The 25,276-nt window shown below is 41.2% G+C and overlaps 1 protein-coding gene across 1 annotated transcript; it reads left to right on the top strand.

Annotated features, from left to right (window-relative positions):
* The first annotated feature begins 1,105 nt into the window (after nucleotides 1-1,105).
* Nucleotides 1,106-21,141, top strand: LOC117962391 (rho-related GTP-binding protein RhoA-D). Its single transcript, XM_034911290.2, has 5 exons — nucleotides 1,106-1,295; nucleotides 18,306-18,463; nucleotides 19,659-19,779; nucleotides 19,927-20,057; nucleotides 20,597-21,141. Exons 2-5 carry the CDS (start codon nucleotides 18,308-18,310, stop codon nucleotides 20,768-20,770), a joined length of 582 nt encoding a protein of 193 aa, XP_034767181.1. The 5' UTR covers nucleotides 1,106-1,295; nucleotides 18,306-18,307; the 3' UTR covers nucleotides 20,771-21,141.
* Nucleotides 21,142-25,276: the final 4,135 nt, after the last annotated feature.

Here is a 25,276-nt window from a genome sequence, read left to right as displayed (position 1 = left end):
GGCATCCAGTGAGCAGCCAGTTTGGGTAAGTTTCCATGCCAGTACACTACTCTACACTAGATGGCGCTAGCTCTTACTGACTCTCGCTCATCTAGCACACACAGCGGGTGATGTAAGTGCAGGCGCAGTGCAAATAACTGCAGATGCAAAATTCAAATTGTATTGCGGCCAGGCAATTATTTTGCTGGAAGCTTAAGAGCAATGCAAATGACATGCGCAGTTATGATAATGCGGGTCTCGATGACCGCGCATCGGTCTGTTTAGCGGCGGCGCTTGCAGAGTTAGCAGTGCAGAGAGCAGTGGTCGATGTATGACATTTACGGAGCATGAAAATACAAAGCAAAATAAATTAATACATTTCAGAGGAAAGGCAGCGAAGTCCTCTTGGCGCACGGGAGAAAAAAATACTAAAAGTTTTCTGAGACGGAGCTGAGAGTTTACGGCTGAGGTCACTCGGCATGAAACGGAGTTGTTTGGAAAAGCCTCAGCCAACATAAGATATGCGAGCATCCTTCAGAAATGATATGCGTTGGCCTGCCCTTTTCAGCATGACATCCAGAAAGTTTCCCAGCACTCTGGAAAATGTGGATTGCGCTGTCCGTCCGGTCATTCCAACTGCGGTCTGCAAGGAACCAGAGGCAAGGTAGTGCAGAGAACACAGCGCCTTCACGTGTGTGCAGGGGTGCGCTTTCACACGGCTTTTGGAGGGTCAGCAATTGCCTAGGTGCAAGGCAAAATCCTTGCATCACATTGTAACAATTTACGGCAGCATTATGGTGGGTTTTGCACCCGCAAATCACTGCGCGTATCCTTGCATCGCTCCCAAAATGTCTATGGCAGGGTAGTTTAGAATTGTGAACTCATAAGCAAAGAACCCTCTCTGCTCGCACACTACAATGTAATTGCAATCAGAACACAACAGTGTAAGGGATGGAAGAAACATGAAAGATTACGTCATTGACTCTGTAAGTCACAGGCGTTGATGCAGCCTGGCCAAGCCGCTCTGCGTCTTTAAGAAATATACACCCCCGCCATATCCCACACCTTCTATACTCCCATGATCCTTGTTGTGGGAATGATGTCATTATTTTTAACCGTGAGGGGAGGAGGTTTCAATTATTCCAACAGCTGTGCCCCCTCCCTCGTCTACCCTGCAGTAAAAAATACCTTAACTCCGTCTTTCAGTGGAGTGGGTGGAGGCTGTGTTTTTGGCTGAAAAATACAGTCAGTTTAACACTGCAGTCAGGGCGACAGCGGAGAAAGCGAGAAAAATAGAAAACAACACGACTCAGAAGGTGAGAGGATTCGAGTTTGAATCGTTGGTGGGTTGCTGGATGTTGAAACGGCACGGTGTACTATTTTGTTTTTAAAAATTGCTGATAAATAAAAAATAAAAAAGTAGGCGGTTTTTTGTCCAGTTGCCGGTGGTAATAACTTCGGCAACGGTAAAGCGGACGATTACCTAGATGAACTGCCACAAAAAACAAAAACGAAACAAGTTTATGAAAGGGTATGTAATTGACGCTTGCGTATAGATGTGTTTTTATTTATTTTTATAACCAAGTGTACATTTGCGTTTAAAGTAGACAGGGCATGGGCAGTGCTCCAAGAATACCGAGTAATACCAGTTGCCTCCTTAAATAATAATAAACACATAACTTGTTTGACATCTTAAGGTTTTCTACAGCGGAAAGGAATACGCTTATTTGAAGTTTGGGCGTTTGTTGTGGCTGGGGTTGCTTAGTTTTCACAGAACCCTCTGATAATCCGTAAATAACGTATTGTTTGTTCAATTGGTCCATATCGTTTACTGCTTGGACTATTATTATCGGTGTAAATTATCGTAATTCTCCCCCTTCTGAATTGGTTATAGGCGGGGCAGGCTGTGTATCCATATGAGCGAATTTAATGCTTTTTTTTTATTTAATTTATTTGTATTTATTTAAATAAGACTCGTTGTTGTTAAAGCACTTGGTGAAAACCTAACCATGACCGTTAAATGTTTCGTCTTTTAAATACCCTTGCCACAAACGAGAGTTGTTCAAACTGATGCACACTTGCAAGCGTTGCTGGATGCGGCTACGCGGTCAGAGGGAGTCAGTTCACCGTTCAAGCGCTACCCTGGAATTGGCAGAAGTTTCCGATTGAAACCTGTTTTTACAAGAACTGTAATTAATGTGGCAGATGTATCTTCAACATCTTACTCCCTGCAGCATGAAAACGTGTCTATTCAAACCGAAACGTTTACAAAGTGTATAATGTAGCTATTTTTTAATTAATTATCACACGCTGACCATTCTCTTCCTCCCCCCAAACGAAGAACTCAAGAAGACGTAGTCTGGAATAACAAACCGCCAAGGCCTGACTGTGGGGGGGCTCTCGGTTAAATTTACCACACCCATGTCTCGGCGCTTTGTCAATTTCTTGGGAATACAGAATCGCATTGGAATTGCTGGCCCGTGACTTGCCAGTACATTTAATAAACTGCGGTTTCCTCAATTTTAAAGTTTATGTAAAAGTTGCCAGAAGTTACTTCAGACATTGATTCAGCTGGTGTATCACTGGAGGATTAATATTTTGTACGACAAGACCTTAACATATTTTATGCTAACTTTTTTCTTTCCTATTATTATTATTATTATTATTATTATTATTATTATTATTAAATATAAGTATAGTAAATATATAGATAGGTCTATGGATCTTTTATACTGTAATGCAATGTTTCCAAAACGTTTATATTGTTTTCAGGAGAGCTATATTGCAGGTGTCTGACTTTTAAATAAATTCAAAAAGTTTTGTATTAATTAACAAGACAGTTTAAGTAGCTTTCCGTTGCCGGTCGCTCTGTTTTTTTTAGTAACAAAACAAACAAAAACAAACCGTGAACTTTAAAATGTGTCGGAATGAGTCGGAGCAAAATATCCTGTAGGATGACAGCGTGTTATCAATCCGTCTGTCGCAATGTTAGGCTTGCTTTGTGTTTAGTTTCGCATGCGAATAGGGTTTTGTGTTTACCATGTTGCTTATAGAATTTGCCTTAATTACCTTGAGGTAGAAAAACAGAAACTTTTAAACAAATACAAAATTTGACTCCATTCTCAGTTTTATAGCAAAGCGCCAAAAGTCTGATTTTTGCCTATTGTAGTAAGATAACGTTATCCTGCCAAGGGATTAATGGAAGCATTTTCCCACAGAGGATGAGAATAAGCTATTTACAATTGTGTGAGTTTGTTGAGGTGTCCGGGGATTTGACTCGAATTATTACAGGAGCGTACTAACTTTCAGTGCAAGCTTATATAGATAGATAGATAGATCTATATCTATATCTAAATATCTATATCAATAGATATAGATACATCGATACATCAATAGATATAGATAGATAGATAGATAGATAGATAGATATGAGAACAAAATAAGTCTTGCAAACAGCTTTATTTGGTTAATCTGGTGTGGCAAAATAAGAACCTGGGTCGGCAGGATAGACAAACTGCTTGTTCTGTTTTGTACGTCAGACACAGTGACTGAAAGACTGGCAGTATCTGAGGAAGGCCTCGCATGAAAGGTGTATAAAATGACAAGAGTAGAGGGAGCAATCTCCTGGGCTAACCAGTGTAACAAGCTGTGCTAGTGCGGTGATCTGCACAGGTTGGAACCTTTGTTCGTGAATGAGAGCTTTTTAGAAGCGATGTGCCTGATTTTTATGTGACAACCAGATTGCGGGACTCTTCAGTTAAAGGTTACTGCAGTAAACCAGTCAAATCTGTACCATAAACATTTATTGACATTCCAGGGTTGTTTTTTTATGGGCTTTTGGGTAGTTCAATGCAATTTTAATGTGATGGTGGTGAGACGAGAAGCACTCTCAAAGGGCTTTTCAGCTCATTTAATTACATTTCCTTTCTTTCTTTCCATTCGTGTGAAGTACTTTCCTGTATAAAGACATGATCGACAGCAAAAATTAAGAGTAGTTGGCAAAGTCAACTATGGCTTTCTTTTTTAAAGTGTCACAAGATTTATTTTCCTTTTAATGACGATAATATATTGGCTGCATAACGGCAGACGTCCACACAGAGAGACAGGCACACGTACCCAGATTTGGATATAGATGAAGAATAATCTCCACTAGAGAACTGCAAGGTCTTGAGTGATTTGCTTCTCTCTGATTGCCTACTGGGTTCTCCATCTGGATGCGAAAAGGACATCAGCGGGAGGCAATTGCTATCTATATCATGAACCCTCAGCACCCCTAGAATCCTGGCTGCTGTGTCATGCTGGGGTGTACAGTGCTAATACACAGACATACACATTGGTGTTCCTTGCACAGCAGGCTGGACTGTCAGAGAATCCAGTAAGCTGGCTCTTCAGAGCTTTTGTAAGGAGTAAATTATTTCTTAATTACTCTCCTAACATGTCGTGATGTGTGACCAGAAGCACTGCGACCGGTTTGTGCATCAGTTCTTCATTAAAGAATGAATGTAATCTTCTAATTGGTGTGAATGCACCTGTCCCAGTTTGTTATTTTAGTGTAATGCAGTATGTTGGTGGCACACTGCAGCGTGACACCTGTAGTTTTAAAAGGAAGCAAGCAAGTTTCGAGCGGCTAATTGGGTCACCCCTCCCCACCCCAACAATAAAATAAATAGGCCAGTGACTACTGTGGTTTGATCTGTGCAGTTCAGTCCCTGTATAGGAAGGGAATAGCCCTAGAGAGATATCTTTGGCAGATTTTGAGATGCTCTTCGAAGCTGCAAACCAAGCTCCCAGATGTACTTTTAAAATAGGTTAGAATCTGCAGGGTTTAAATAAATGTTAACCCAGCAATTAAGACTGTAACATTTTAATTAAATGTCATCCAACTGCGTGGTATTAAGAAACTGCAGTAAAGACACCTCAAGCATCTGTAGCATACTGAAGTGTCAAGCCCTGCCCTTGAGTTCAGAGATCACCTTGCTGTCTGGAAATTCAACGGGGCTCCATTTGTGAAGTCGTGGTTTTCTGGTTGCAGTAAAGGTTGCAGATACAAATACAGTGTTCCAAGTGTTTCATATTGCAGGAGTGTGTCTGTTTTAGTCTTTTGGCAAGAATGACTCGGTAGCATTCTAGACATTTGTGGCCATTCGGGAGGGTATTGGGGAAGTGTCTTTCAAATAAGTGTCCAGTGACTAGCTTGAGTTTTGGAGCCTGTACTAAGCAAACCAGGAGAATTTGTTGGCTGCGGACGGATTTGTTTTTTCAGATTTAGAAACCCTTTGCTATAGCAACAGAAGACGGCGGGAGTGGGGGCATTGTGTTAATTATGTGTTATAATGCGAGTGTGAGTTTCTGCATGGTAGCATTGTGTGCTGACATTGGCGTTAATCAAGTAGAATGTTTAGTGCCAGGAGCAACGCTGTCCGTGTACCATTGTCAGTGCGGATTCCCTACCAATAAGGATCTAGAGAAATGTCTATCTGTTACAAGCGGGGGCCCCAAGATAGGGTGGTCTATATTTTCAGCTGTGAGCAAATCACCAGCAAATTGTAGGTAGTAAATGATATGATGTGGGCAGTTGGTACACTTTTCCCTGACTCTGGACAATCGAATCCAGTTTGGAGATGATTCAAATCAATCTTTATTGACTCAAATACAAAACCAAAATAGGCTGAACAGTGTTATGGGGCTGAAATAATCCTCAAAACTCATTGTTTGTACTATGCTTTCTAATTTGAAAACGAAGAACGCAGATGCGAGCTTCACTAGCCAAGGTGCAGCCCCAAGCCAAATAGACCTACACGTTCTGCCCACTGTGTCCTAAAGTTGACCCTGAAACCAGTAAAACAAGTAACCAAAAAGCAATTCTAAAGGCTTCTATACCGGGGGAGGTTTGTGTGTAGAGGGAGGTTTGACTCGGATGAGAGATTAAAGTTTAAGATTACTAGGTCGTTCTTTATCTGTCCTTTTTGTTTGTTCATAGCAGTTCGCAAATATATCAAACCATTTCCAGAAAATGCATTTGTTGATCAAGAAAATGTGGTTTTAATAATTCTTGGTTGAAAGAATGCAGTATTGAATGTAGGTGGGGTAGTTTTGTGGGCAGAGCGCTCAGTGAGGTTTCTAGGAATGGGTTAGGCAAAGGAACGATGCAGAATACGTTCCACAGTGTTAGAAACTCGCACAAGTCTGGCATCTACTGTAGACCTGCCTCAATCAAGTTTATTATTAAAATTGCCTACTTTGAGCTGGGTCACTGCAAAACGACCGTTCGAAAGGGTTGTCTTAACCGAGGGGATTTAGTTTTCTCTTAGCTACTTCACGTTCAGGGTCGGGTAACAGCAGCTGATTAAGACGAGCTGCGTTGGTGGGAGACCTCTACGCCAGATGGTTCACACAGAGCCGCTACCTTCCCTGATGGTTGTGCCCCCTCAATCGTTTCCAGCACTTTCCAGGCTGTGTGACTCGCAGCTGAACGAACCTTCCTGCTTAGTCACAGATAAGGGGCTCCTTGACGGCTGATCACACAAATTAGAAAACACTTAAGATGAAGCAGCGACAGCCTTCCTTTAGATTTGTTGCGGGAATGAAATCGAATATAAGGATGCTACTAGTATGTGGAGGGGGATCGTCGGTGGAGGATAAACACAGCATTTTATTAAGGCTGCAGGGCAGCAGTGTGGAGTAGTGGTCAGGGCTCTGGACTCTTGACCGGAGGGTTGTGGGTTCAATCCCAGGTGGGGGACACCGCTGCTGTACCCTTGAGCAAGGTACTTTACCTAGATTGCTCCAGTAAAAACCCAACTGTATAAATGGGTAATTGTATGTAAAGAATAATGTGATATCTTGTAATAATTGTAAGTCGCCCTGGATAAGGATGTCTGCTTAGAAATAAATAATAAAATAATAACAAAAAGTGAATACATCCCCTTTTTCTTTTCAGATCAGTCACACTTTAAGATCAGTGACGCTTGGTAAGCTAGTGTCTAGCTTAGAACAGGTACCGCCTAGGAGAGTTGATGTGCTTCATGAAACAGGCCGAGGTGCGTGCCTTTTCACTAAATCTCCTGCAAAGCGTGACCAGTTTCTGACTCGGTGCCAGGTCTGTGGAATGAGGAACCATGAAGTGTCATAATCCATTGCTGAAGGAACTAAAAAACCTTTGAGAAGTGGTGGACCAGCTTCATGGGACTGCCCATTATTTCTGTTCATGATTTCCTGCCCCAGTTCCTTGTTTCTATTCCTTGTTCCTGGTGGTTCAAAGGGAATGACTTGCAATTATATTTAATTACCCTGACTAGTAAACTTTTAAAGTGGCTGGGGTCCAGTGTTACAAGGTGACAGGTAAGGGTTTCACCGTGTCTGTGTAGACACGATTCTGTTGAGACCACATGGTTTATTTTTCTGCCAAGTCAGCAGGATATAAAGTCTTAAACAGAAAATGCTACAACGTTAACTAAACTACAAGTTTAGATAATTCATACCCATTCCAAGTTTCCCTTATGAAGAAGTTTTTAAAGTAGCTATTTGTGAGTAGAAGGAGTACAAAGATAGTCTTTGACGTGAGAATCATTTTTAGAATCGTGTTGATGTGTCGCTTCAGAAATAGGAGCCAATGTTTTGGTCCCTAAAGGCTTGTCCTATTTGGACAAGCTGCTGTGACTTTGCCAAATAGATCCCTTTCTGCTTGCACCTGCACGCAGAGTAATCTACGGGAGACTAAACTGATACTGTACACAGAGTATGGCTCTCGGATTTCTGCTGTTTTTGAGAACCTGTCAGCTTTACTGTGGTTTAAGCCATTTGAAAACCTGTTTTAAGTCAGTCGTGCCTTCTGAAAGTTCACCATTGTTACAGAACAACGTGACCACATTTTTCCTTTGAAGCACATAATCTGGGCAGACAAAGAGCCCAGTGACATTTAAGCCCAATATACAAAATATTGCAAACCGCCTCAGACTTTTTTTTTTTTTCAGTCCCATTTTCTCCTGTTGAAGGCAATGTGAAGTCATCTTCAGTATTAAGTATCTCTGTTAAGACCGACATGCTGTCAGTGGTGAACCGCTTGTGGTTTTAAATTTTTAAACAAACCGTCTGGTATGCAGCACGATGAACTTCTGATTTTTAAAATAAAAATCTAGAAACTAAAACAGTCAACTGGAATAGTTTTCATTAAATAAAAAATGTTAACCAGCTAAATTAGCAGGACTAGCAAGTTTTTAAGTTATCAAAACGTTGGTATTAATTTGACCTTCAGTAGTAAGGTCAATTCCCTGTTAAAACCATGTTTTATTCGGTCCCTTGACTGGCTTAGTTTTCATTTTATATTCTGGTTTGTTTCATGCATTTGATACATTTTCAATGATAGTCTCTCCAGTGTACCATGAAAACGATTGCTTTATTGACCAGTCCCTAATCACATAAACATTAAAGTTTAAAAATACTTCCAATTCCTAGTGACCTTTTTTTATAAGGAACAAATCCCCTTTTTCATTCACAACAGAATATACAGATCTCATTGGTTGTCTGTAGTTTCGGAACAGTTCTCTGACTGTATGCACCTAAATCCTTTAGACTATAGACATGTGTCCCACACATTAGGAGAGCTTTTGGAAATGTTGGGCTGGTTTGTTATGTGGTGTGCGGTGAATTGAGCTATAATCAAACTTAAAGAAATTGCAGGGTCATGATTCCAGTACATCTTATGATGCGGTTAGTATGTTTGTACGCTGTTGCAGCAGCGATAACCAGTAATAGTTCATGCAGTACGTGGTGTCGTCAGGCAAAGTATAACAAAGATAAGGGTATTGAGCAAGCAGCAGTACTTTGCAATGGGACTTTAACCTCTCGTCTCAAGAGGTCAGAGATTCTGCACTGTATTTTTAAATAAAGACGTTGATAATTAACTAGATTAACGCGGTTCTGCTCTTTCTGCTGGGCATCGTAGCCTCTCACTAGGCACTGTGTTCTCTCCCTATTGAGTGTTGTGTACAATCCAGGCCGATGGGTCACCGACTTCCTTGACTGTCTGAAAATAGCTGGAGACAGCTGAGCTGTGAAAGGAAGGGTCTTGCAGTGTGTGGGGTGGAGCAGCCAGAGAGCTGTGATTCACTGCAAATCACTTCACAATGTGAACTTTGCTCTATATCCACAAACCTCCATCTGTAGCTGTAAGTTTCCATCTACCTTTTCCTTGTGTTTTGGTGTTTTTTTAAGAATAGTAAACACGCCATGTTTTGTAGCATATATACAGCTATGGCCAAAGGTTTTACATCTCCCTGTAGAATTAACAAGTTTTGCTTCATAAAGTCCAATTAAACTTGTTGAATAATGTTACGATAACATTGAATTAGATACCGCTTTGAAGTTTACCCCCTATACTTAACGAAAAATTGAAAAAAATCCAACATGAAATACTGTTCTACTATTCGTTAGACTTTTGCAGTATAATTGATTACATGATGTTAAGTAAGATATATTTTTATTATGATGTCTCAGTCCTTAAGTTCTAGGTGATGCAAAGCTCTTGTCCCTAGCTGTGCAGTGGGAGGGTGCGGGTGCTGGTGCTGGTGGTGGAAGGAGCGTGGCTTTGGCTTCAGCAAGCTGATTGCACCTCAGAGTACAAGCAGAACACAGAAGAGGAAGTTATTCACCGTTTAAAGCCTTCCGCACGCTTTGCTTCCGAAACCAGAACTTGTTGGCTTACCAGGCACGGTTTGCTGCTGATGCTTTCCCCCCCATTTGTTCTTGGAAAGTAGAAAAACCACGTGGTTTTCTTTGTCAAGTTGCAGAAAGTTTCCTCCCCGAGCAGTGTGTGTGTGTGTGTGTGTGTGTGTGTGTGTGTGTGTGTGTGTATATATATATATATATATATATATATATATATATGCTGCTTTGCTGGACTTGAGGTAGAGTTTTAGCTGCAGGCACACACGCTTCCTCCTTTTCTTGAAGCTCGCCCCTGGAGTAGTAAAGCAGAACTATGCTTCTATCCTAATAGCCTTTAAAGAGCATCTATTAATTGCTGAGATGGTTTCTGCCCATTGTGGGAACGTCTGTTGCTGTTCCCCAGTGCCGACGGCTTCTGTCTTTTTGTTCAGACTCCAGACCAGCCCGGCCTGACTCCCTGTCCAAGCTTGCTACAGTCTGGACTGTCTGATGGGTGTTGAAAGATCGCAGTGGCTGGAATGTACTCTGATACTTCAGTTTCATGGAGACAGAATTGCCTTGCATTGTCCAATCCACGCTCACCTGGGATTATGCAACGCAGATGGAATGTAGGGAATGTTGATTCATTAGGCTTTGACGGCGATGCTTGATTGTAATTTGCATCTTCACATCAGATTGCTTTGAATGCTTTTTCTTTCTTTTACTGGTGCTGTTTCAATCACATCGTATATAGATATTTTAATATACGTTATTGAGAGACTTGGATTCTGTGGCTCCATGCGAGTGTCTGTGTACTGTGTATAGAAGTCCATCTGCATGTCACACTTACATTTTGTCTGGAAAAAACGCTTTTTAAATTTTGTTGAAACGTGGTGTTGACGTTATTTATTAGAAATGCATTCTGACAGTTGCAAAGTGAAAGACGGCACTACTTTTGTCATCAAGGAGAGGTATAATTGGCATTCATTTGTCTCTCTTCAGAGCTCAGACCCTGTTCAAATTTATCACCCATTTACTTTATCAGAGTTCAATTTAGACACATAATTGATCATTTTATTCATGTTCCCAGCCATTCAAAGTGACAGATTGTGGAGAGTCAGGCAGTTTGGGACTGATGTTTTTTTTTTCTGTAAAAAGCAATAATTGAAAGTCCACTGATGAAACCAGATGAATCCCAATTCAATCCTTTTCCCATTATGTTGAAAAATGACTGATGGAAAGTGCTCTGGTGTAAAACTAATTGCGTGTGATCGCTGGATTAACAACACTGATTTATTTTCTCAATTCAGCTTCAGTTGGGTAAGGGTTGCTTGCAGGTTTTAAGTGGGAGGTGTCATTTCTTCACACAATCAAAGAACTAGAATTATTGCTAGTTCTCAGAGCCCTGGTGATTTGTATGGAGAAGGTGTGCTCTAGTGAGAAAGCATGATAGATACTGTAGGTAGTGTATCCTCGGTACACTCCAGAAATGATATGCATCGCTGTGTGCAAGTCTCAGTACGTGGGATGGATTGCTTCGCGTGGACGATGAAAGAGAAGCGTTTTCATGGGAGATGGGAGAAGAATGTAGTCCTGCTGTCCTGTGTCTTGAATTGAGGGTAGTCCTGAAAGCCAGGCCTGGCACCAGTCGATGCTGCCTGTTTAAAACTGGCTCTTGTCTACCTATTCCAGGTGCAGTACGAAGGGTTTGAAAACCAAAACCAAGCTGGCCTACATTTGTTCTTTTTATATAGATTTTTTTAAAGCCAGTTAACCTTCAGATCCTGATCCTAGTCTACTCTGCCCGTTCTCCATGAGGTTGTGAATATGGTTCGGATTTTTTACTAGAAAATAACACAAACGTGCCAATTTAAATTCTAAAGCAAGACCTGATCCGTCCCAAGTGTACTGTGCACCAGGTAGTGTGGTAACCACAGAACCAGCCTCGCCATTGCTATACAAGTCTGTCCAGTAAAAGCAATCTGCAGCTCAGTTTACAGAGGGGTGTAACGGTGTGCAGCAAGATGCATGGGGTGCTCCCGGGCCGCTGGAAGATGCAGAATAAGATCATTACATTTTTTTTTTTTTTTAAAGACATAAAATGAATTTGTATTCATACATACACTTCTTCATTCAAGAACCGTTTGAGCGGTTCGCAGCGAATCTTTACGCCCCTAGTGTACATGATTCAAGAAAAACAGACTGTGTTCCAGGGGGCAGATCTTTGAACAAGTCCTGAAAACACTTCTGTGCAGATGGTGGTTGTGATCGTTGAGATGTCCTGAGGGAAGCTGGGTGGTAATTCAGGCTGTCGTGGGTGTTTTTCATCTGGGCTTCACATCCTGTGGGCTTGAATGTCATAAGATGGCAGCAGCAACAACAACAACAATTCTGAGTCATGGAATTCAATATTTTTCTCCTCTAATGTGTGAGTCATTCTAAATGCCTACATCCGTCAATTCAAATTAAACTTGAATACAATATGGAGATACGTTCATTTTGAATATTAAATATTTAATAAAGTGTTCATATAAGCTATAGCGTTTTGTTTGGTCTATATTGCCTCCAATATTAAAAATAAATAAATTTAAAGTGAATGGTAGCTGAGGATTATTTGCATTTGTTTAGCATGAGATCTGCTTCAGTAAACCTGTCATTGTTTGCCCAGCCTGCTAACATCTCAAATCCTTTCAGATGCGACTTCCTGCTTCCAGCAGATGGAAACCATAACAGCGCCCCTCACTTTGACCTCTGACCCCCAGCGTGTTTCAGTTTTACTGCCCGTGTTTAAAGCACTGGTCATTTCAATACAAGCCACATTCATTTTGCCTTTCCCCATACAGAATTTTCATGTTCGTGGTATTTATTAATATTTTATTTTGTAACAGCTAGATTTAAACAAAAATATACAAAGTCATATTTAGCACTCAATCATGCCTCGCTTACTTTCTTGTTTCATAAAATAAATATGGACTGCAGACCTCGGCTCTAGTGGGAAACTAATGGCCCCCCAAGGGGAAACTATAGTTACCTCCAGGGGACAATTATAGTCCCTCGTTGGAGACTGTAGTTCTTCCCTGGGGGGAGGGAGAGCATAGTTTCCCACTGTGAGCTGAGGCCTGAAATCCATATTTATTATATATATGAATTGAAGTATGATAATAACCAAACTGAGCTTGTGAGTCACACTGAAACTAGCGTGACAGTAATAAACTACTTTTGTGACTGTTAAAAATGCTTAGAGGCTTGGGCCAGTTTCTTATTGACTGTGGTGTACGGTCCAATTTAAATAGAAAGGAATATATATGAAGCACAGCCAAAGGAAAGAGGTGGTGGAGTGGCGTACTCTGAGGAGCGTGCAGGCTGGCTGACTCTCAGAGATTACTGGAACACCAGGACTTGTGGGTGAGCCCTCAAACAAAACACTGCACTTCCTGTTCAGGGAAGGTCTGGCAAAAATAACAAACAACAATGTGGAAACTGCAGCTGGACTGCGTCCATTACAAAAGAACTGTCTGCCCTACTTTAGAAGGATTGAAGAAGCCGAACTATTAAATGACTTTGTTTTCAACCTGAGTTTCCAAAGCTTTCTTTTAAAAGAGAATTCTCGTTTGGGACTTTTTAAGATTTCATTATAACCATTTGCAATCGCGATTGTCATTTTTATTTTATTCCAGTCAAATAAATGAGCCAGACACTATGGATTTGATCGAACGACAGTCAGTGGTTGGACTCGCTGGTTCTTGGTATACTGCACGGTTGTTTTCTTTTCAGTGCAGTGTTGGCTGTCTCGTCTCTTGCCATCACATCACTTCACTTTGTGGTCCCATATTTCCCATGCTGCTTTGCAGTGATTGACAGAAACATGTGAACGGCAGGATGTGTTCTACAGCCAATAGCATCCCCATGGAAACTAGACGCATACAGTCTTGTAAATAAGACCCCCAGCCTAAGCAGCAGGGACTTCTCCTGAACGTATTTTACAAATGTGTAATTTGCAAAGAAATGTGTGTAAAGCTGTCTTGAACTGTGCCATGCTTTTCTACTGAGAGAAACTGAAGCCAATTAATGTGTTTATTAATAAAGCAAAATAATATTTTTTTTTTGGGATATTTCTAAGGGGTTGTTTTTTGCTTTTATTATAATACAATAAAACAAAGTATAATATTTGAGTAATTGAGTCTAAAAGATGCTTTCGTCGGAGTTCAGGAGTTGCTCTTCAGTTCTAATTTCCTGTCATACCGTAGCTGTAGGTATAATCTGCTGGATGGTTGTCTTTCTAGAGTCAGATCCACTGCTATCTAGTGATCTGTCACTTTGGGACTAGCCTACATTTGCTAACTTTGCAAACCGACCAGAATGATGGCAAAGAAACTACTTCCTAACGATCAGCCTTTTTTGAAATCCCATACAATGTTCTTTTCCTGCTATAGCATTATAAGTTAACTTCCTCCTGTGTTACAGGCATCAGAACCCCCACCTTCCTGTTATTGGGGGTCCTTTTTATCTGTAACACAGGAAGTGAATAAGGAAAGGAAGATTGTAATGTAGGCTTGACTCGCATCGAAGTGAAAATGCATTACCGATACGATAGTTTAGGCACTAAAACATAAACACCAAAAGAGTTTCCGTTTTTAGAAAAGGATTTAATTGGCCTGAAAGGCACATGAGAAGGAAGCTGAAGAATTGAATGGAAAACTTACATGCTACTTGTCCAGCAATAGAGGCTGTAAAGCTGCAGGATTTGTAAAGATAGTTAGAATACAGTAACATCTGGCTGCCTGGAGGAATTTCACTGTTTCCAGTCCTGGTTTTGAAATCCTTCCTCCTTAACTCCCTCTAAAAGGAAGGGAGATGCATCGCTTGACCTGGAGCGGATAGATACCCCAGGTTTGCTAGATAAAGTGCTCAGCTCCGGGACTGAGACAAATAGCAGTGTTTGCACAGCCATGTGACGGAGGACTTGATAAAGCACTGTGATAGCCAGGCAAGGTTATCAGGGAGGACGATTGCTGGGGCAGAGCTTTCCACTGAACAGCAGGAAGGACAAGGAACCCCCAGAGAGCTCTGACTTCACATACTACATCACTTCCTGTGGGTGTGCCTCGGCTGACAGCAAGCCTAAAGCATGACTGTAAAAGTTATGGATAAACTTTTAATGAACTCCAAATCAAAACTGATGGCAGGCTTTAGTCACAAATTCAGAATTTATTAGTCAACTCTATCAGCACAAAACTTCACAAAAAGACAACTAGTATAATTACTTGTTAATAGTTTAGAGTGTTAACATTGTACAAGCCTTGAATGTTTAGAATTGTGTCTGTTAAGAGGTAGTCTAGTACTAATGGGGACCTGTGAAATCAGTTTCTGTGTATATCTATATATGAAAGTGCCGAACGTCAGTCTGCAGTAGGCTGGTATCCTGTCTGTCTAATATTATGGTAGAGTGATTTAAGTAACAGATGGTCTGTTTTTAAAGAGGTGATTTAAATACCCTTTAAATATAAGACAATTGCATTATTTATTTATTTATTTGCTGTTTCCCAGGTAATTTGTGCTGGAGAATCGGGTATTTTTATCTTTCCCGACACACTGCAGCGCTAGAGGGACTCGCTATTAATAGCCATACTTCTTGCTGTGATACATGTGGGGCTGTTTCTTAAAATGACATCTTCAGAATGTCTTGCCTTTTTATTAACTGCTTCAGGTACATACCTGCTTTAACTGCTGACCAGATTTTTTTTTTAACCTTAATTAAATGAAATTTTATTGTTTGTATAAAAATATATAAATAAATGTTCATCAGCTATTGATAACCACAGTCTACAAATAAATACATGTCTTAAAGCTTGCTAAATTGGGCCCAATGTCTTTGCAATGAAAGAAATGGGTTTTAAACCCTTGCTTTTCACTCCTCTTAAGATTACAAACACTATCAGAAGTTCTTTTCCCTGTGATAATGGCCGCTTAAGCATCTTCTAATCCATTTTGAATCTGTGTCAGTACTGTTCTATTAACTTGCCTCTATCACCTCGCTGGTCGATAGCTTGTGGGTTAATGGCGAGGGAGGCCAGCAGGTCAGGAGTAATGGTGTTCCAGCGCCTCTCCTCCCCTCCCTCCCTCCCTCCCTGGACGAGTCTTGCAGGGCTCTGGCCTCTCTCCAGGGCTCTGGCCTCTCTCCAGTGCTTGCGCTATCGACGCTGTCACCACAAACTCCCAGCGCTCTCTATATCCTCTCCATTACTGTTCCCTTGTGAGGCTCCAGTATTGATCTGTTTGTGTCCCTTGTTCACGGGAGGCCTGCGTCTGACTGCCAACAAGCACAGCGTGGTACCGGGGCAGAGAATCGCATCCAAATCAAATCTGAGACCTTTTATTTATTTGTCTCTTCGTGTTCCTGACTGGCCTGATGTTCTGTTGTCCTCAGATCAGGGCTAGCCCTAGAGGGAAGGGTGCTTGGCAGTTTCTCAACAAATCATTGGTCTGTTTTATTGTAATCCATTTCCGATAAACTTTTGAATTAAGGGTGTGTCCGTTTTGTTACTGTAGGTACGGTAAATAAGGACTTTTTTAATTATTATAATTTTAATTAAAAAAATCCTGCACTTTTAACTGGAAAGTCTTGTATTCAGAGAATTTTTAACATTTTAACATTGCTGAAATCCCTAATAAATTCAATGAACAACATTTTGAAGACGTCAGTCATGGAATTTATTAAGAGCATTTCAGTGTTTCTATACTCTCCACCTCTTAATGTTTTTAATTGTGGATCAGATTCTAGGTATATAGTTGGTCATTTTGACAAAGATGTAGAGCAGTGGTTTCCAATCATGTCATGTTAATGTATTGCCTGGTTGCACCACCAGACAAATGGGAGCTGGTTTTAAAAGAAAAAAAGCAAATCGACTTTAACTTAACTATATAAACTTTTTTTTATATATAAAATATTTCCATCAAGTTGAACACCCTCACACCTATTTTTACAGGGAGCAGAACCAGAAGAAACATTATAATCTCATTAATAGAGTTGAAATCAGGCAATTGTTCTTGAGGATCTTGGTGCAAGTCACATGCTTGACGTCTGCATCACTTCTGAGAAGATATCCCCCAATGCTGTTTTTTTTTTCAACATCCTCTGTCTCTTTTGTTTATTTCATGTTTGATATCCTTATCAGCAATGGGGTCGGGTCGGTTCAAATCAACAGCCTGTCAGGCTGGAGGGCAGGACGAGGAAAAGCTACATTGTTTGGTTATCCATTGGGGGGGTCAGTCCCCTCCCTTAACCAACGTGCAGAACCACACGGAGTAAGAGGAGTCCTGCCAAGAGAGTGCTACTGCAGTTCTGGTATCCCAGCTGGTCAAAGAGGAAACGTGTCTCTTGGTCAGGAGATGCATTGTTTTTACAGCGTTACGATGGGCGTGTGTTTTATTTAGATGGTGAGTCAGTTGGTTTCAACCTCACTTCACACTGCTTTTAATAATCAAGCTGCTTGTTCAGTTTCGTGTGTAAATGTGTGTCTTTTTGGTCCCTGGTTGGTAGTGGGCTACTGCAAAAAAATCCCACTACAGCAAGGACTGCTGCTGTAGTGGCTTTCCAGCGTTGTGTTGAGTTGTGCACTGGGAATACTGGGAGTTACTGCTGCGGTTGTGGTGTGTTAACGAAGACAGATTACATTCTCTTTTAAATATTATTTCATATTTTTGCTGGACCTTGACAAACCTCACTATTGGCAGGGAATTATATATAATAAAAACAAGTCATTTAGATTAACATAGGCCTATTTGGGCCATTATAAGGTGTAAGGATCGAACCATGTTATCGTGCCGATTTTGTTTGTAATAAATGTCTTGATATTAAAAAATGTGCACTTTATTTCATGTTCTGTATCACCAAGATCAGGGCAGTTACGAATTCCTATTCGTATTTTTCTATTAAGGACACACTCTGCCTTGCAGTGGAGAGCAAGCGTGTGGGATTGTGGCTGGGCAGCTTGATACAGTAGCTGTGAGGAAACTGAAATTAATGGGCCATTACCTTAAACCCAGTCGACCTAGCTCTCAGCTATTGAGTTCCCGCTTCTGAATACAAATCTCCCTGCCTACAGTACCCGTCTCCCTTCATTAAAATGCTGGGAACGACTAACCTAAAAGAAGAATATTGAAGTGGGGGTGGGTGGCAGCCTGCGTTCACAAGTGTCCCAATGCTCGGTCTGTGCTTATGAGAGGCCCAGGACTGAGTGGCAGGCAGGACGTGCACGCAGTCACAGAGCGTCCGATTTGCCTTGGCCCTTCACTTTTCAAAATGAAACACTGCCTTCCCACTATGGAGGACTGCTATCTGGTTGGGTTGCCATTTGCACAGCCTTGACGCAGTGTGGCACAGACTCCACAAGGTGCTGGAAGGTGTTTCAAGAAATGTTAATCCATTCACGAATATTTCAAACCACAGTCTCTCTGTCTCTCTGTCTCTCTGTCTCTCCCTCTCCCATTTTCATGTAAACTGTTTGCAGTTGTGCTGCTGTGATGTCACGTCACACACTCCACCTAATTTGCATCTCCTAATTCAAAGCAATAGGTCCAAATAAATCGCGTCCAGACTGTGTTATCTATCCGATCATCTGTGTAGAAGTACAGAACCCCACGATGTGCATCTTACATCCCTGTGTGTGTCTCTCCTCCAGAGATGGCAGCAATTCGGAAGAAGCTGGTGATCGTGGGGGATGGCGCCTGTGGGAAGACCTGCTTGCTGATCGTTTTCAGTAAGGACCAGTTCCCGGAGGTGTACGTGCCCACAGTGTTTGAGAACTACATCGCTGACATCGAGGTGGATGGGAAGCAGGTGAGCAGGGAGGGGGACTCCTCGAATGTAATCTAAAATATAACCTAGCTGTGCACTTATTTAGCATTTTACAATTTAACAGAGACATCACTACAATCGTTCTTCAGTACAGAACTCTTCCTTCAAGCAAACTTAGTTAAAAGGCTCTCAGTTAAAACTGGGAATTTCCAAGAAGAAATGCAATTTACAGGGATGGAAATAAGACTCCTATTGCAGAGCAGTTTCACCCATTCCAGGTTTTACCACATGCTTTATTAGCCATAGGTGACAAGCTCAGGTGTGTCTTATTAAACTCCACAGTAAACCCTAAATATTCAAGAGCAGGGGTTCAACACACGCGTCCTGGATAAATCCCAGTGCTGGTCTATAGTGATTCTGAGGCTCCAGCGAGGAGAGGTCAGGGTGAGGTTGGTTTTGCGGTTCACTTAGTGGTCATTGGCAAGCCTTTGATAACTGCTTATTTAGAGTGATAGAAAAGTTAAAGATAGATCTGTGTTAGGCAGTTTTATTTTGTTGTATATCCTCGTTGGAGAGCAGAGAGAAGGGCGAGGTGGATTGAGAAATGCCTGCCTCCCTCTCCCTTCCTGTCTTTCCTATTCTGGTATTATGAAGTCTCTATTCTCTGTGATTTTCCACTACAGTGGCACAGGCGAGGCTGAAGTGTTGTAACAATACTTCAAAGTGCTTCCCCCCCTGTTTTATAAATATACATACACCAAATTGTACTCGTATGTACACACACACACACACACACACACACACACACACACACACACACTCTCTCTGAGCTCAAGCTGTACTTCTGGGCAGTTCACTTAATTACAGCATGTCGTCATTGTTCTCAAACAGCTGACATAACGGGTTATTTTGCGCTTGTCTAACATTTTAAATAAATAACACATTTTGGCAATACTCCGAAATTTAAAAAAAAAAAAAAAAAAAAAAAAAAGTATTCGAATGCTCTGGAATATTTAGCCCGTTGTCTAGAACACTGTTCCTTTTATTTTGTAATCTGCTAATCTTAACCAGCCGTGACCGGCCCACATTAGCGATTTGCTTTTGAAGTGCTGTAGTGAAAACATTGCATCTGGTCTTCGTTTTGATGTTCCTGAGGCTTGCGTTTCCATCTTGGAATATGAAGGAGCCTGGCGTGATTGTTTTCCACACTTGAGCGGCTCTGTGTGTGTGTTTTCAGGTGGAGCTGGCTCTGTGGGATACAGCAGGACAGGAGGACTACGATCGGCTCAGACCGCTCTCCTACCCCGACACCGACGTCATCCTCATGTGCTTCTCCATCGACAGCCCTGACAGTTTAGGTAGGACTGTCAGCTTTGCAACTTGCCTGTCTGGATACGTTTTCATGCAACGCCTGTGCTGCACTAGGAGCACATTAAGCGTATGTATTTGAGGTCCGCGTACGAAGCTGTAACTAAGCAACACACATCTGCCCACCTTTCCTGCAGAGAATATCCCGGAGAAGTGGACCCCCGAGGTGAAGCACTTCTGCCCGAACGTGCCGATCATCCTGGTGGGGAACAAGAAAGACCTGAGGAATGACGAGCACACGCGGAGAGATCTGGCCAAGATGAAACAGGTGGGCTGCTGGGATTGAGAAACACGCGGGCGGGCCCTGCAAACGAAACACAACCGAGCCATCAAGCAGACACATAGAGAGAGACCAAACTGCACTTCACACTGTCTGCTTGGGGCAAGCCTCGATAGACATGCAGCAGAAGGGAAAAAATTTTCAAGTCCTTAGGACTCCGAATGTATGAGTGGTTTCTTGTTTTTTTTCTGTAGCTCGTACAGTACTAATTAATTACTATTATTAGTGATACTGCAACACTCAAAGAAGAAAAACGGTATGCTCACAAATAGAGCACCAGACATTTAAAGTGGCGACTATTTTTACCTTAACTATTCTTTCAAATGAGCAGTCTCTCCCACCCTTACTTGATAGTACACTATATTCACCAGTCTGTTCCAATGGCAGATGGCATTAAAATACTGTTGTATACTGTTGTATAAAATACCTAGTGTTTAACGCACTAGGAGTCCTTGTTTGAAATATGGAACACCCTTACCATCCAGTGCACAGAGCTGTTCCACTGTAATGAAGCTCTTCTCTCTCAGGAGCCTGTGAAGCCGGAAGAGGGCCGGGACATGGCTAACAGAATCAGTGCCTTCGGCTATCTGGAGTGCTCTGCCAAGACGAAGGACGGAGTGCGAGAGGTATTCGAGATGGCCACCCGGGCCGCCCTGCAGGTCCGGAAACGAAGGAGGAGGCAGCCCTGTCTGCTGTTGTGAGAGGACTTCAGCAAGACCTGTCCGTACTGTATCTCTCTCTGTCTGTGTCTCTCTCACGCACACATTTCACACCCCCAGAGAAACCAACAAGGCTGTAGCAGAGGGTAGTACAAGTTCATAATGAATGTTTTTTTGGGGCCCTAAGAGTCAGTCCTTTATTTCACCGGCGCATCTTGCTGCTTCTCGTACAAAGGTGCAAGATGAGCAAAATAGAAATATTAACAGTAATAATAATAATAAATGTATATCTCTTGCACAGTTTTGTATGTCTCTCTCGCTCTCTCACCTCAGCCCCCTGGCACTTTTAGTAGTTGGGGGAGGCAGTTTGTATCTCATTCTACATGAAATAAAAAAATGATTTTTTTTTTGCATTTCATCTTTTCATCTTTCTCCATGCAAAAAAACTTTTTAAATGTAAGTTCCACTGCTAGCAATCCAGATCTGTGGAGCCCTGTATCCCCTCACACTGTAATGGGCGTCTACTTGACCTGTTTGCAATGAGTCTTGTACCTCCTGTCCACATTGATGTATGTTTAGTATTATGATATGTGATAAATATGAAGTGATGGGTGTAATTTCAGAAACATTTCCTCCTGGATTTTAATTCACTCCTATTTTTTTGTACATTCAACAGCACTGTACAAAACTAAGAAACAAACAGCTTGAGAGTGCTTAAGAGACCCTGCGTTTTAATGATCAAGAGATTTGATGCTAGTTTTATAAAGTCAGTGGGTGAAAGATGCATTTCCCCTCCAACTAACTCTATTCAAACAGTAAAGCAATGACAAAACAGAAGTGTAAAGAAATGCTACAAAATAGAACTACACAATAATAAAAAAGCCATTATCCAGCTAGACCATCCAGTACGTAGTCTGAGGACTGGGTTAATGCTGACCAAAGTGTGAGATCAGAGAGCAGGAAGGCTGATCAGGAGGAGTTGCTACACTGATCTGAAAGACGTGCCTTTTGTTACAGTCTCGAGAGAATTAAAGGTTGCCCTCCGCGTGACTCGTCAGGGTTTTATTAGCTGGAAATTGACTGCCATCTGGCACAGTCTCCTATATACTAATAAGTGCTAATAGAGTAGTTTGCTGGGATGCAAAAACTGAACAATTGTGAAACTCACTGAATGGACTTGACCGAAAGAAGTTAAATGACAGTTACAAAAATAAAACCCAGTAATTAATGTGTGTGGTTTAGTAATAGCCATTAATACTGAAGCACAGGTCGTTTATAACTGTATAGCAAGCCAAAGGTGGTAATACCGTCCTGAGCTCTGCCAAACGGATTCCCCATTTACACGCAGCTATCGGAATATCCACAGGAAGAAAATGAAACGTGTCCGGGTGCCTTCTGTCATTTACAATCTGAAGCGGGTAAGAAAGTGGTCTTGTGACGTGAAGGCTCCTCTAAGTGTATGCATGCTCTAGGAAACTTGATACGGCTAGATTTCGGTGTTTAGTTTGGAGTGGCGTGTGTTTTGCCTGCTCAGATGCAAACCCTACACTAATAAACTATGCTGTTCATGGTGACAGAAGGATAGTGCTTAAAGGAGTGACATCAGAGGTTTTAAAAATCACTTCCTGTCTAACTAATTATTTGGTGACACCAGCTGCTCCCTGGTGCTGAAGGACATCCTGTGATGTAGGTCACGTGGTCTGATTTCTGTTCGACCAGCAAGCAGCACATTTTTAATATTAAAAAAAAATCTGCAAAGTAAAAACAAAACATGGCATCTAAACATTATAGTGCTTCCTAATAACCCAGTGTATCCATTAACACGGCCTGCTGCTGTCTGTGTGATAGAAGAACAACCCCAAACCTAATGGAGACCAGGTTCCAGCCTCATTCTCAATAAATGTGATATACACCAGCACCACCTAGTGGCGATTTGCAGTATTGGAGCCTGTAGCAAAGATTTTAACATGCAACACTACAAAACACACCAGCAGGCGTAACTGAGTAGCATAATAGTAAAGTATTCAATCTAGAAATAGATACATCATGATTCAGAAAATCAACAGTTTCTATTTGTGTGGAAACCATGAAGCGTGTGTACATTTGAAACCGAATGTGTGTTTCTTCCATTTATGTATAGAGTTCACATGGAGTATAAAGTGTTGTATTTTTTCTCTGAAGCACAGATTAGCGTTTCTTAAGTTCTTTCTGTTGCAGTCCATGTGGGTAAATCCATGCTTTTATGCAGCTGTATTCATGTCTGTTTTATTCCCGGGATCATCTGCCTTTTTGTTTTCCAAAGCACAGATTTATATAAGAGCTGATTGTCGAGGCTTTGTAAACCCAGAGAGTGCTGTAGTTCCAATCAATCAAACAATAATAATAATAATGTTAATATTTTTGTAATGGCATCACTGGGGCAAGCCTGCTTTACTGAGCATTCAGTCTGGGAGAGTGCTGTTGTACAGAAAGTGTTCATAAGCTGTAATTAGTGATGATAACCATGTTGCTCCTGTCTGTCCAGTCTACATTTTGACCCAGCTGTGTAACAATTGTTTGTTTTAAAATGTCAAACAGTAAAACGATAAAGCCTGGTCTTACTGTTTATGCAACCCATCTTACAAGAGGTCTTTATTTCAAAGGAGTGAAGGTGTGGGGGGGTTGCACTGTACATCTATTTGAATCCTGTCCTCATGTGTTTAACAGAAGGTGAGGTCTCTGTGTTTGTTATAACTCCTGCAATGAATGCCACTTGATATCTGCCAGTTGAATTGGTGTTCACTGCCCTACAGAAAAAAAACACACATCTCAATATATTAGTACTGGAGTCAGTTTCTTCTTTCCTCTCTTATTAATCCTTGGATTAGTCTTTAATTTTCATTTAGAGCTGTTTGCAAACTGGTCTTGATCTAATTGTGTTCATGCTGGTAAAGTTTTTGACCATGCATATGTATATTCTGGGATTTCTGATGTTTTGGCCGCGTTTAGTGCTGGTCTCTCGTAACAGGATATGTATAAAAGCAGTTCATCACCTGCATTTAAAATGATTCACAGATAGCAGCAAAATAGAAATCAGTATTCTGCATTAGTTGGGCAAGATAACAAGACTAAAATAAAATATAATTTCATCAAAAGTCAAGGGAGTTGAGTACTGGTAGTAATCGTGTTCTGGATTTGAAGTCTGAAAAGCCCAAGTTAACACTGAAGAGGTTTTATTGGGAGCGGTCTAGTTAATTGAAATCATGGTTAATAGACTTATGGATATAAACTATACCTGTGTATTCAGCTAACTTTTAAACTATATCCTAACACACACACACACAAAATAACACAATGAATGCCATTCTATGCAGAAACTTTATTAGCAGCAATTGCCAAAACCTCAGTTTCAAACAAACTAAACATCAACTAGGCTATAAAATATGAATTAAGTACATGAAAAATACATCAGGATCTGAAAGCATTTAAGATTATGAACACAAAAAAAAAATAAAAAAAATTGGGCACAGGGGAAGCACACAGAGACCTAAACAAAACTTGCCTATTTTGCTGGCCATAAGCAGAGTGCAAAACCAAGGCTTAAAATTACATCTCTGGATAAAAATACAATTTGTTCTTTTAATATAAAAATTAAGAGTTTAGAGAAAAGGTGCAACTGTAGCTTCTTGGTGCTTTTGGCGCTGTAGATTAAATGATCCGATTGGAGCTGGACCAGTCGAATGACCTACAGCACAGGAACTGGGATAAGCTGGATTTCAAAAACTCTTACATCACAAATGAAAGTGTAAATAAAAAGGGGTGTGGGAACAGTGATAACGAGACCAGTGTGAACATGTCTGCTGGTAACACACAAACCTCACCCTGGCTGGAAATATGAATTTAGATAAGTATCGTGAGAGATTAACAGGACCTTCACTGTACGTGCAAAAGCACAGACAGGTTCCACTACATCTCCCCAGATCCTAATACTATTAATAATTGTGCTGTTCTCTATCCAAGTTACATCACAAGTGGATAGCTCTGGATTTCTGTAAACATTCTGAAGCTGACATACAAACAGAGCTAAGGAGAGCTGCACTTTATTCAAATAAGAGGTAGGAGAATGGATTAAAAAGTCTTGGTTTTGCACGAAATTAGGACAACAGGGGTTGCCCTGGAAGAGTTTCAGAACTCCCCTCGAATGTTGCATTGATGTAAACGTGTTTGAATTCTTTGGTTGTACATCACTACGTCTGGGAAGGCAGGATCGAACATAAATCAAGGTGCTTTCAGTAGCAGCCGATTGTTTTTGGTCGTCAGTTTCAACTAAAAAACGTCCCACTTTGTATCCAGCGGAACTTTGCAAGAGAAACTGGCATGTTGCATATTTCAAAATTAAATTTTTATTTTTTTTTAAAACCAGCTTTCAGTTGTCGCGTACCTCTAAATACCAATTCAACTGAAAACGGTCTGTTTCCGTTTTATAAAAACCACCGTGACTGTTAGAGGCTGGCTGCATCTAATCTGCATTATTCTGATTAACAAATCCAAAGCAGGGGATGGATGGAT

This window comes from Acipenser ruthenus, chromosome 29 (assembly GCF_902713425.1).
Source record: "Acipenser ruthenus chromosome 29, fAciRut3.2 maternal haplotype, whole genome shotgun sequence".
In the NCBI taxonomy this organism is placed as follows: domain Eukaryota; kingdom Metazoa; phylum Chordata; class Actinopteri; order Acipenseriformes; family Acipenseridae; genus Acipenser; species Acipenser ruthenus.
Note: the sequence above shows the minus strand (reverse complement) of the source record. Positions and strands in the feature narration are given on the sequence as shown.